Source organism: Garra rufa, chromosome 3, assembly GCF_049309525.1.
Source record: "Garra rufa chromosome 3, GarRuf1.0, whole genome shotgun sequence".
NCBI classification, from domain to species: domain Eukaryota; kingdom Metazoa; phylum Chordata; class Actinopteri; order Cypriniformes; family Cyprinidae; genus Garra; species Garra rufa.
Window position 1 is genome coordinate 10,589,917 of NC_133363.1, and position 14,092 is coordinate 10,604,008.

Genomic DNA, 14,092 nt, shown 5'->3' on the forward strand with positions numbered 1-14,092 from the left:
CTCACATATGGACACACATGAACTGGCTAAATCTCTTGTTCTATTATAGAACTGTCTACCCTTCCCTACCCTTCCCCTCCCTTCCCCCCTTTTATTCCATATTGCATTATTATTTATTGTCTATGGGTATCCATATGTATCTATATGTATTTAGTATTTAATGTCTATTACTATCTATTGCACTATAAGGGAGAAATATAAGTATGTGTATGTAGGTTTGCACTGAGGAGTGAGATGCATTAAATCTCATTGTACATGCATATAATGCTTATTGTATATATGTACAGTGACAATAAAAGGCATTCTATTCTATTCTATTCTAATGAAAGCCCATTTTCGCCACATAAGAAAAAAAAATCATGCATTAAAAAGTCGAAATGACACACTTAAGTCATAAGTCACATAAAAAGTCAAGATTTTGACCTATTGGTCTGACACGACACAGAATAGTCGTCTAATGAATTGTGAAATAGAATAAATGCTTGTGAGACTTTGTGTGTGTTGCGTTCATATTCTGATCACATCTGCTTGCCTGCACATAGTATTTTTTAAATAAACTGTATTCCAGATTTAGTCTTTTTAACGTTCTGGGTACATTCTAGGAAGTGGGTTCTTTCTTTATAAGTTTTATATAGGGTAGAAAATGCTTAATGTGCAATTCAGCATGTTGTGATCATATTCTAGGGTATATTCTGCTTTTCTGTAAATGGATTACTTAATTTATTAATACTGTACTGTGTACTGTGTGTACTGAACTTGATTCTCCAAACTGACAGACAGTAGGCCTACTCTTCACAATTCTTTAGACCATTTTGTGCCTTGTCAGGCCAATATAAAACCATTAAAGTATAAAGCAATAATTAATGTATTGTCACACCACAGAACAATGTGTTTTTAACTTAATTATTACATGTGCCTTTAAGTCATAATTTCGTCTTTTAAATTAATTATTTTTTACCTTTTTTATCTTGTAATTTCGACATGTCATTATTTTGACTTTTAAAATCATAAATGTTGATTCAAGCTTTACACAGAGCAGTGCAATAACTGCTATTAAAAGGCCTAAAGTTGACAGTGGCAATGAAAAGATGCAAAATACAACAAAATATTTCTAGGAAATAATTACAAAGAAGAATAGATCAACATTTAGTAAAATAATGAACTACAGTGAAATTTTGATGTAAACGTGCAATGTTATCAAACAGCTGTTGGTAATTTTGTAGTCACATATTCTTCATTACTGCTGAAGCGGACCTGAATGTCTTCTTTTGATGAGCTGTGTTCCTCTTTCTGTGCTTGACTCATGAGAATCAAAAACCACAAGAAAATATAGAAACCTAGAGGATAAAATGAACAGTATAAATATCAGGTAAGATATTTTATCAGGTGTTGCTGCTTCTCATTGTCAATTTAGGGCCAAAACCTCAAATCAAATTAATAAACATCTGGCCCTCTATTAAAAAAGGTCTAAAATATTATACATTTTAATTCAAATAGTCAGTAAAAGAAATATATTACAACTAGATAAAAAAGTTCGTCAAGACAAACTTCAAGTTGGCTTGAGAAAGCTTTGCCTTAAAGTTAAAAGAAGTTTTGAAAGCTTTAAGCAGTTTAATTAGTTTTAAAAGTTTAAAGATAGAAAAAGTTTGAAAATATTTAAGTTTGATGGTTTTCAGTCGGATAGAGGATGGATAGATGGATGGATAGATGGATAGATAGATAGATAGATAGATAGATAGATAGATAGATATTTCTATGTGGTTGGTAGGGTGCTCTAAGGTGTTGCTATGCGGTTGCTAGGGTGTTGCTATATGGCTGCTAAGGTGTTACTATGCGGTTGCTAAGGTACCCAGGGTGGTTGTTAGGGTGTTGCTACGCGTTTGCTAGGGTACCTGGGGTGGTTGCTAAGGTGTTGCTATGTGGTTGCTAAGGTACCCGGGGTGGTTGCTAAGGTGTTGCTATGCGGTTGCTAAGGTACCTGGGGTGGTTGCTAAGGTGTTGCTATGTGGTTGCTAGGGTACCCGGGGTGGTTGCTATGCGGTTGCGAGGGTACCCGGGGTGTTTACTAGAATGTTTCTAGCATGTTGCTTGCATGATTTTAGAATGACTAGCAAGTCGTTAACATGATTTTAGCATGACTAGCAAGTCGCTAGCATTATTTTAGCATGACTAGGAAGTTGCTAGCATTATTTTAACTTGACTAGCAAGTCGCTAGCATGATTTTAACATGACTAGCAAGTGATTTGGACGGACGGATGGATAGAAAGATAGATGAGTTTGAATGATTTTGATTGGATTAGAAATATAGTACATAGAAGGGCAGTTTGATTGAGTCTCAAAGGATTCTGGGAGTTTTGACAGTTGGAGTTTGAAAAGTGTTGGCTCATTTGAACATTCCGTCAATGTAAGTCTATGGGATTTTTCCCAGTTTTAATCAGCATTTTTAGGGAAACCGTAAGTCCGATCGGTTAGAAAAGATATAGCAACTCGAGTCAGACCAGACTGAAGATCTGGGCTGAGTTTGGAGTTTGTAGAGTTAAAGCTCTAGGAGGAGATACAGTCAGAAAATTTTGGCTAGGAAGAAAATAGAATATCAGTAAGTTGGCTTTCTCAAGCCAACTTAATAATATTGTTATAAGCAATGGTAAATGGTTGAGCTTGATGTCTACATTTTGTGCTACAATTTGTGCAAAAATTTAGAAAAATTTAATCATTTATTTGTTTTCCTGCAAATATGTTATGTAACTGTAAAATTGTGACATTCCAGAAATTGTATTACTTTAACAGATGGTTGCAAAGACACATCATGCAGTAATAGGTCTGCATCCAAGTGGTCAGGATTTGTCTGGTTAGCATAGATAAAAGATTCTGCAAAAGGATTCTGGGTAACACTTTAGAATAGGGAACACTTATTCACTATTAACTTAGACTTTTCCCTCAATAAATTCCTAATTTGCTGCTTATTAATAGCTAGTAAGGTAGTTGGTAAGTTTAGGTATTGGGAAGGATTATGGATGTAGAATAAGGTCATGCAGAATAAGGCATTGTGTGCTTAACTAGTACTAATACAGTGGTGTGAAAAAGTGTTGGCCCCTTCCTGATTTTTTATTTTTTTGCATATTTGTCACACTTTAATGTTTCAGATCACCAAACAAATTGAAATATTAATCAAAGATAACACAAATAAACACAACATGCAGTTTTTGAATGAGGTTTTTTATTATGAAGGGGAAAAAAATCCAAACCCACATGACCCTGTGTGAAAAAGTGTTTGCCCCCTAAACTTAATAACTGGTTGGGCCACCCTTAGCAGCAACAACTGCAATCAAGCGTTTGTGATAACTTGCAATGAGTCTGTTACAGCGCTGTGCAGGAATTTTTGCCTACTCATCTTGAATTGTTGTAATTCAGCCACATTGGAGGGTTTTAAAGCATGAACTGCCTTTTTAAGGTCCTGCCACAGCATCTCAATAGGATTCAGGTCAGGACTTTGACTAGGCCACTTCAAAGTCTTCATTTTGTTTTTCTTCAGCCATTCAGATGTGGATTTGCTGGTGTGTTTTGGATCATTGTCCTGCTGCAGAACCCAAGTTCGCTTCAGCTTAAAGTCACGAACAGATGGCCAGACATTGTCCTTCAGGATTTTTTGGTAGACAGCAGAATTCATGGTTCCTTTTAGCACAGCAAGTCTTCCAGTTCCAGAAGCAGCAAAACAGCCCCAGACCATCACACTACCACCACCATATTTTACTGTTGGTATGATGTTCTTTTTCTGAAATGCTCTGTTACTTTTACACCAGATGTAATGGGACACACACCTACCAAAAAGTTCAACTTTTGTCTCGTCAGTCCAGTATTTTCCCAAAAGTCTTGGGGATCATCAAGATGTGTTCTGGCAAAACTGAGATGAGCCTTTATGTTCTTTTTGCTCAGCAGTGGTTTTTGTCTTGGAACTCCGCCATGCAGGCCATTTTTGCCCAGTCTCTTTCTTATGGTGGAGTCATGAACACTGACCTTAACTGAGGTAAGAGAGGCCTGCAGTTCTTTAGATGTTGTTGTGGGGTCTTTTGAGACCTCTTGGATGAGTCGTTGCTGTGTTCTTGGGGTAATTTTGGTCGGCCGGCCACTCCTGGGAAGGTTCACCACTAGGGATGTAACAGTATTGTAAATACCGTCATACCGCAATAACACATTTTTTCGATACTACCGTGGTCGCATGACTTGATAAAACAATAGGTCTTCTGAGAAAAGTTTGCTCAGGCGAATGGAGTGAACGGGAGGTAGCGGGAACTACATTTCCCATCAGCCCAGGCGTGGCCATCATCCTTTGCGGTCTGTTGTCGCTACAGACTGTAGCAGCAAGGAAAAGAGATGGAAATGGTCGAACTTGCTCCGTCTGAAGTGCGTATGCGTTACGTATTCTTTTCAGCACCCATGTTAACGGATTAGAGCGTTCACACTGCACGCGGTTGCTGTCCGGCAGTACGTCCTAGAAGCGGTGCCTTTGCAGCAGTGCAGCGATCGTTTCGGCACCGAGTCTATTTTTTGCTGCGCTGTATGCGCTGAATTAATGTTACAGTGCATTGTTCGCTGTAAAAATGAACATGGATTGACACGGAAATGTACCATAAATGCATATAAAGTTCACAGTCAACACGTGGCTTTTTGGCTAGGTTTAAAATAAGGAAAGGTGCAGTTTTAAATAAACTAGGCAACATAATAGATGCACTTGTCCAGGTAGAAAAGTTCTTTAAAGGATTGTTTTTAATAAAGATTTAATGCGAAAGAAAGGCATGAGAGCCTACTGCACTGCAAAAAATGCTTTTCTTACTTAGAATTTTGTCTTGTTTCCAGCCAAAATATCTAAAAATTCTTAAATCAAGAAGGATTTTCTAGACAAGCAAAAATAATTGTTTTGTTTTTAGTAAAAACAAGTCAAAATTAAGTGAGTTTTTGTTTAAAACAATAATCTGCCAATGGGGTAAGAAAAAAAATCTTATTTCAAGCAGACAACTAGATTCAGACAACTCATTCAGCTAAACTGATTTAACTGTTTTTTACATGCTTTAATAATTTTTTGTTACTAAAATTTAAAAATTTTAGTTTCTGTTTCAAAGTTTACAGATAGATGGCAAATTTGTATGCCATTGATATGTTCAGTGTTCATGTAAACTGTTTAATAAACACTTCTAGCACTTTTTTTGAGTATCTTCATTAGTTTTGTTTTTCCTGTAAATGATTCAATAAATACCCCACCGTGCCATTCATACCGAGGTATTACCGTACCGTGAAGTTTTGATACCGTTACATCCCTATTCACCACTGTTCCATGTTTTCATCATTTGTGGATAATGGCTCTCATTGTGGTTCGCTGGAGTCCCAATGCTTTAGATATGGCTTTATAACCGATCTCAATTACTTTCTTTCTCATTTGTTCCTGAATTTCTTTGGTTATCAACATGATGTGTAGCTTTTGAGGATCTTTTGGTCTACTTCACTTTGTCAGGCAGGTCCTATTTAAGTGATTTCTTGATAGCGAACGGGTGTGGCAGTAATCAGACCTGGGTGTGGCTAGAGAAACTGAACTCAGGTGACACTTTTTCACACAGGGCCAGGTGGGTTTGGATTTTTTTTTCCTTCATAACCCCCCCCCCCCCCCCTCATTTAAAAACTGCATGTTGTGTTTACTTCTGTTATCTTTGAATAATATTTAAATTTGTTTGATGATCTGAAACATTACAGTGTGGCAAAAAAAATAAAAATTCAGTACGGGGGCCAACACTTTTTCACAACACTGTGCATGGCTAATGTTCCAGTAATATGCTTGCTAAAAAGCAACTAGTCAAGAGACCTTAAAATAAAGAGTTACCAGATTCTGTAACTACACCATAGAATGAAATAACCACAGCTAAATATGACATTTTAATAATTAAAAAGCATACCCCGCGTTAGTTTGTGCCCCGCTCACCCCTACTGAGGGGTCTCATACTGACTTGTCTCATACAACCAATAGTTTTCAATCCAAAGAACATAGTATAGACATGCTTTTGTTTCAAAAACACTGTAACAAATTCTTACCCTGAAAACTGTTGAGAACGGTGAAAGCATAGAGCGAAGGGAGACTTAAGTGGCCATGGGTCGAGAATGCCAGTACCCAGGGCACTCCCAGAACAAAGCAGAGCCCGAATAGAAACACCCATTCACTCCATGCCCTCTTCCGATTGTCTTTAATTTGAAGCGCTGGTGATCTTAACTTACACATTTTAACCAGCACCACCCCCAGCATAACCGTGTTAAAGAATATCACCAGTCCAAGAAGATTCACTGTAATGTAGTTTACTCTCTGTGTGGTTATCCAGCATCTAAACGAGAAGAAGCCAATGAAAACACTCCCGTTACAGGCCTGAGAGATGATGGAGAAGTAAAAGCGCAGTGTAATTTGAGTAGACTGATCTTACAGAGGTGTAACAGTTGAGCTTTCCTTATCTGTGTAAAAGGTATATTTGCCATACACTTCAGTCACACCGCATATCACCAGTGCAATACTGGGTACACCTAAAGGAAAAGAATAATTCAATAAAACAACCTTATAATACATGTTTAATTTAAATGCAATTGTTATTTAAATGTTAGTTAACCCCTAAATTGGCACCATTTTCTTGCCTTCATGTTCCTCCATAGAAAACAAATAAAGTTTATAAGAATATTCTGCCTGGTCTTGTCAATACATTAAAGGGAATGTCATATGAGTTTTTGAAAAATATATATATTTTTTGCAGTAGCTGTCCTTCAATGTAAACAGTTGTTAATCAAAAAAGTGCATGATAAATAAAGATATTGTCTCTCAGTAGAAATAGCTGACTCTGAACCACATTAACGAGTCGTCATTGTCACACCCTCTGCACGTTCCCTCAGCCCCAATCACCACGATCCTCCACCAACCAGCCAATCACCACCACAGCACACCCGTGAACCATCACCAGAATACTAATCACCGTCACCTGCACCAGCAATCACCACACCCTTTATATACCTACCTCTGCCACTCACTCATCGGCTGGTATCGAAGTTGCATGGATGCTTCTCTGTGGATCTTCTCTCCCTCCTGTTGTCTCTCCTGTGCTCCTCGTGGATTCTTCCGATGTTCTCCTGTGCTCCTCGTGGATTGCTCTGATGTTCTCCTGTGATACACGTTAATCGTGTTAAAGGGAAGTGACTATTGCTAACGCTATGATCCTTATGAACTTGAACTCACCTGTTGTGTTTGTTTGAAGATTTGACCACAGAGACCTTATTTCACCCGATTGCACGTGTGTTGTACTGTGCACGTTTGTTAATAAATACCTTGAAAGATACTCACCTTCTCCCTTTGTGTGTGGTCGTGACAGGATACCAGCCCAAAAGTAATAACACACCACGTCACTCATGGAGGCGAGCGCCGCTATCACAGAAGATACCCCCGACTCCTTTTCGGATATGGTAAACGTCCTTCGTCAATCTCTACCGGCTGCTCCAACGACGATTTCCAACACGCCCCTCTCTCGCCCCATGAACTATTCCGGAGACCCGGGTGGTTGCAATGGTTTCCTCCTGCAATGTTCCCTCTATATCGAAGCCAACGCACACCAGTTTCCAAACGAAAGTTCTAAAATATATTTTATGATTTCCCTCCTCACTGGGCAGGCACTTCAATGGGCGGATGCACTCTGGAATTCACGGAGCGATGCATTAATCTCCTATAATACTTTCGTTGCCCACTTCAAGGACGTGTTTGGAGCTGCTCTCACTCCCCTTTCCGTGCACGACGAACTGATTACTCTGAATCAAGGTACGTCCAATATTCATGATTACACCCTGCGCTTCCGCTCTCTAGCGGCCACCAGTGGTTGGAACCAAGTCGCTCTCCTAGCAGCCTACCGTAAGGGGCTTAAACCCCAGATCCGCAAGCATATGGTCATTTACGATGACTACGTACCGCTGGAAACCTTTATTAAGAAGGCAGTAGGCATTTCTCAACATCTCTCAGCGTGTCCTTCTACAAAGTCTGTACCCAGCTTCCCTCCACTCCGAACATCGTCACCCCAACGAGATGCGGAAGAGCCTATGATTACTGACTCCTATCGCCTGGATCCCGCGGAGAGGAAACGACGAATTAATAATCGTCTATGCCTATATTGTGGAGAAGCCTCTCACTTCATCAGTGCCTGTCCAGTCCGCCCGCCTCGTCCAATGGTGAGTACCGTATCTATTACTCCGGCCATGTCTCTCTTACCCCATATTACCGCTGAACTAATAGTAAACTCTCGCACTCTCCCCATCTATGTGCTCGTGGATTCCGGAGCGGCTGGCAATTTTGTTTCATCACACTTCATTGCTAAACATCGAATTCCCACCGTTCAAAATGAGGTCACCTACCAAATTACCACAATCCAAAACTCACCATTGGGCGATGGTAAGATATCTCGCCGGACCAGAAAAGTGACCCTCGTCTCCCAACACAACCACCGGGAACATCTGACCCTCCTAGTACTCCCGCGAGCCAACGTGGATGTCATCCTGGGCAGACCATGGCTCATTAAGCACCAACCCCGCATAGATTGGAGCACAGGAGAGGTCCTGGAGTGGGGCGCAACGTGTGAGGACCACGGCTACCATCCTTCCTCGTCAGATACAGAGTCTCCATACCGTCCTATCCCTCTGCACGCCACCACCATAGAGAGCCCTGCCACTCAATCCGCCACCGCCATTCCCCCCGTCTATCAGTCTTTCACCGATGTCTTCAGCAAGGAACGGGCCACACAACTACCACCGCACCGGCCCTGGGACTGTAGTATCGACCTGCTGCCAGGCGCCAAACTACCCCACGGGAAGATCTACCCCCTCTCACGTCCTGAGCAGGAAGCCATGGAGAATTACATCCAGGAGGCTCTCCAACAGGGGTTCATCAGACCTTCCACGTCCCCAGCAGCATCCAGTTTCTTCTTCGTCCCCAAGAAGGATGGTGGGCTCAGACCTTGCATTGACTACCGGGTGCTCAACGACGCCACGGTGAAATTCGCCTATCCACTTCCTCTAGTGCCAGCTGCCTTGGAGGAACTACGGGAAGCCCGTGTCTTCACCAAACTCGACCTCCGCAGTGCATACAACCTGATCCGTATCCGAGAAGGAGATGAGTGGAAGACCGCCTTCATCACCCCCACCGGTCACTATGAATATCAGGTGATGCCCTATGGCCTGGCTAACAGTCCTTCCGTATTTCAGAATTTCATGAACGAAATCTTCCGCGACTACCTCCATCGATTCGTAATCATCTACATTGACGATATCCTCATTTACTCACGTAACCTAAAAGAACATCAAGACCACGTCCGTCAGGTTCTCCAACGCCTCCGTGAGTACCAACTCTATCTAAAATTAGAAAAATGTGAATTCCATCAGCCCACCATCTCCTTTCTCGGATACGTGATCACTGCGGAGGGAGTTCACATGGAAGCCGGCAAGGTGGACGCAGTGGCCAAGTGGGCGGAGCCCAGGACGGTGAAGGAGCTTCAGCGTTTCTTAGGCTTCGCTAACTTCTACCGACGCTTTATAAAGAACTATAGCCTCCTATCGGCTCCACTCACTTCCCTCTTAAAGGGAGGTCGCCGGGTACTACAGTGGACTCCAGAGGCTCAGCAAGCCTTCGACCGTCTAAAGCTAATGTTCACCACCGCTCCCATCCTCAAGCACCCCGACCCTTCAAGGCCCTTCGTGGTGGAGGTAGATGCGGCGGACGTGGGCGTAGGAGCCGTGCTGTCCCAGTGGTCTGATGAACCCCGATCCCTCCATCCGTGTGCGTACTATTCCAAAAAACTCACCCCAGCTGAGCAGAATTATGGAATTGGAGACCGCGAACTGCTGGCCATAAAGCTCGCCCTCGAAGAGTGGCGGCACTGGTTGGAAGGAGCCCAGTTCCCCTTCACCGTAATAACCGACCACAAGAACCTCCAGTACATTCAGAACGCCAAGAGACTAAATGCCCGCCAAGCTCGCTGGTCATTATTCTTTGCCCGATTCAATTTCCACATTACTTACCAACCCGGCCACAAAAACACCAAAGCAGACGCCCTATCACGTATGCACTCACCTGAACCTACCTCTGACGATCCTGATCCAATTCTACCCCCATCTGTCTTTCTCGCACCCATACTATGGCAGCTGGATGAAGATATACGGGCCGCCACCTTCGAGGAACCTGCACCACCGGAGCTTCCCCCGGGTCGTGTCTATGTCCCAAGCCGTCTCAGACCCCTTCTGCTGGATAGTACGCACACGTCCCCCGGCTCAGGACATCCTGGCAGCAGGCGAACCCTCTCGCTCCTCCAGCAGAAATATTGGTGGCCCAACATGAGCAGGGAAGTGGAACGGTACGTCCAAGGATGTTCGGTCTGCGCCGTCAACACAACCCCACGCCGCTTACCCGAAGGTAAATTACAACCGTTACCTATTCCCCGCCGACCCTGGACACACTTGGGCATTGACTTCGCCACAGACCTGCCCCCCTCTCAGGGTTACACCACAATTTTAGTGGTAGTCGATCGATTCTCGAAAGCTTGCAAATTAATACCTCTCAAAGGTCTCCCCACAGCACTAGAAACCGCAGAGGCACTATTCCACAATGTATTCCGGAACTTCGGACTCCCAGAAGACATCGTGTCCGATCGGGGACCCCAATTCATTTCCAGGGTCTGGCGGGCCTTCTTCCAACTTCTGGGTACCACAGTCAGCCTGTCATCCGGATATCACCCTCAAACGAACGGGCAGACCGAACGGAAAATACAGGAAATCTCCCGCTACCTTCGGACGTACTGTTCCCAACATCAAAACACCTGGAGCCAGTATCTACCGTGGGCTGAGTATGCGCAAAATTCCCTCCGTCAAACCTCTACTGGTCTAACCCCATTCCAATGCATTCTAGGTTATCAACCAGCTCTGTTTCCATGGACTGGAGAGTCCTCCGAGGTGCCCGCGGTAGATCACTGGTTCCGAGAGAGCGAGAGGGTGTGGGACTCAGCGCACGTCCATCTCCAGCGGGCAGTACGGAGGCATACGGAACATGCCAACCGCCGTAGGTTACCCAACCCAGTTTACCTCCCCGGGGACCAGGTATGGTTGTCCACTCGAGACATACGCCTCCGGCTGCCCAGTAGGAAGCTGAGTCCCCGCTACATAGGGCCCTTCACCGTGCACTCACAGATCAACCCTGTCACCTACCGTCTAAACCTACCTCCACATTACAGAATCGCCCCCTCGTTTCACGTTTCCCTACTCAAGCGCCACACTGAACCCCTGTTCCCTTCCTCCACAGAGTCGGAGTCACCTCCTCCTCCCGACCCGCCAGAGATCCTTGGAGATAACATCTACCAAGTCCAAGAAATCCTAGACTCCCGGCGGCGGAACGGCCAGCTCCAGTACCTAGTGGACTGGGAGGGGTTCGGACCCGAGGAGAGATCGTGGATACCCCGTGACGACATCCTGGACCCGACTCTCCTCGAGGAATTCCACCGCCAACATCCCGAACGCCCAGCTCCCAGAGGTCGTGGTCGTCCCCGTCGCCGTTCTTGGGTGCCAGGAGTCACCCGTGGAGGAGGGGGTGATGTCACACCCTCTGCACGTTCCCTCAGCCCCAATCACCACGATCCTCCACCAACCAGCCAATCACCACCACAGCACACCCGTGAACCATCACCAGAATACTAATCACCGTCACCTGCACCAGCAATCACCACACCCTTTATATACCTACCTCTGCCACTCACTCATCGGCTGGTATCGAAGTTGCATGGATGCTTCTCTGTGGATCTTCTCTCCCTCCTGTTGTCTCTCCTGTGCTCCTCGTGGATTCTTCCGATGTTCTCCTGTGCTCCTCGTGGATTGCTCTGATGTTCTCCTGTGATACACGTTAATCGTGTTAAAGGGAAGTGACTATTGCTAACGCTATGATCCTTATGAACTTGAACTCACCTGTTGTGTTTGTTTGAAGATTTGACCACAGAGACCTTATTTCACCCGATTGCACGTGTGTTGTACTGTGCACGTTTGTTAATAAATACCTTGAAAGATACTCACCTTCTCCCTTTGTGTGTGGTCGTGACAGTCATATTTTTGAATATTCTGTCTGTTAAGGATATTTGTCAGTGGGTAACACATTAGCATAATCCCGACATACCCACAAACACTTCTGCTAGTTAGTGTGTTTGCATCATGTCGAGAAGACACTGTGTTCTGCGCTGTAAAAGCAAGTTTGTTTTGTTTACATTGCTGAAAGCTGATAAAGTGTAAATCAGTGGTTAAAATAAATTTCTTTCACAATACCACAGCAATACAATTTGAACCTCTTGTTGTGTGCTTGTCATTTTACCGATGACTGCTTCTTTAATTTTGCAGATTTTAACACAGTATTTGCTAAACTCTTGTCCATTAAAAAGATAAGTCTGTAGCATCTTTATTTATTTGTACTTTATTTGCGTCTCCCAACCACAACCTGTAAGTACGATACATTATGTGTATATTTTCAATTGAATGCAATATCAAGGTTTTTGTGCTAATATGTGATGTATACCTATAGTGCATATTTAGGTTTTCAGGTAAACCACGATTTTACTGTCTTACTGAAATAGTTCTGATAATTTGCTGTGAACCCACTAGGCTGTCGTTCTTCTAATTACTTCATTTAATAATAAAGAATGTAAACATATTTTGTTTTACAAACTGTATTGTTTTATCAGTTAGTCACATGAGCATTTGGCCAACGTATCCACCATTATTGTTTTGTAAAGTGTTTAAAATTTAGCAGCTAAACTTTAGCTGTGGGCATGATTCACGTGCATTGTATACGGAAAGCCCAATCACAACAGACTTGGCCAGCTGACCAATCAGAGCAGAGTGGGCTTACCGACCTTAAGCTCAGAACTGCTTCAAACGAATCATTTCGAAAACTTTGCAAAATGATTCTAATATTAAATGTATATTACAATATTTTCTGACCTTTTTTCTAAACCTGTTGTAGGGGACTCCAACACAATATTAGTACACTTTAAAATACCATATGACCTGCTCTTTAAAATCAGGTGATGCACAATTTGATTCCAGGATTGGAATTTAATTTAAATTGAGGTAGCAATAGGATGCTAAATTGAGTTTTGAATTTTAATTTAAGAAAGAGTAATTGCATGAGTAATTGCATTTGTTTGGTGTGTAAAAGAGTTGAGTAGATTCTCAGTTAAATTTCTATAGTCTTCACAACTTCTAAACATTCTTTCATCCTTTGAGCAATCACATGAAAAAGGATTAATTTAATTATCAAAAATGGTCAGACATAAATGTATGTTCCATAAATATGTATGACATGGTATGTTTGTGACTTCCTATTGTAATTAAATGAACCACAAGCTTACCAATCAACCAATTCAGTTTGGAAGAATATGAATTCTGACACCAGAATGTGAATTTGAACTCACCCCATCCCACAAGACTTAGTTTAAGCAAGTATCTCTTGATGTAGATGTTAAAGGCCCGCACCAGCAGCAGGTACAGGTGGAAGCAACCAATGGCCGTCCAAGTGAAGGTGGCTAAAAGGCACCAGTGCAGGAGAAGTCCTAGAGCCTGACACACTGAATCAATCTGGCCTGAAAACCACATGTTGCGCAAGAACACGAAGTGCAGCATGAACAAGGAGCCTGAGAGCTGCATATGAATGATGACTGAATGCTCACATTGCTTCTTTCTGTGGGGAGAATGGTGAGAGATATTACCTGTTTATATCTGTACCACAGAACATATTCTGGAACCTTATTCGAAATCTTATTTAGAAGCTTACCTCTGACACAGAAACATTACAATCATTAGGGCTGTAAATGCTACTGAAAGAGCAGAGCCAACATATGAAATGTAGTTGAGATGGACAGTATGGGACACTTCAGGAATTTCAGGATTCTTTCAGAAACATTGAGGACAAAAGAGAACATTCAAATGAGTACTGCTAAACAAACGACTTTAATTTAAGTGGACATTTGAAAACAAAAATGGTGACTGAAGAGGATCATATGACAAA

The 14,092-nt window shown here is 42.8% G+C and overlaps 1 protein-coding gene across 1 annotated transcript in view; it reads right to left on the bottom strand.

Annotated features, from left to right (window-relative positions):
- LOC141330862 (adhesion G protein-coupled receptor G3-like) overlaps positions 1–13,758 on the bottom strand; it is a 51,315-nt gene extending 37,557 nt beyond the window's left edge. The window contains exon 1 of the mRNA XM_073835642.1: positions 13,500–13,758. Coding sequence (XP_073691743.1) covers positions 13,500–13,731 — 232 coding nt within the window. The 5' untranslated portion in view covers positions 13,732–13,758. The remainder of the gene's footprint in view (positions 1–13,499) is intronic.
- Between the last annotated feature and the right edge of the window lie 334 nt (positions 13,759–14,092).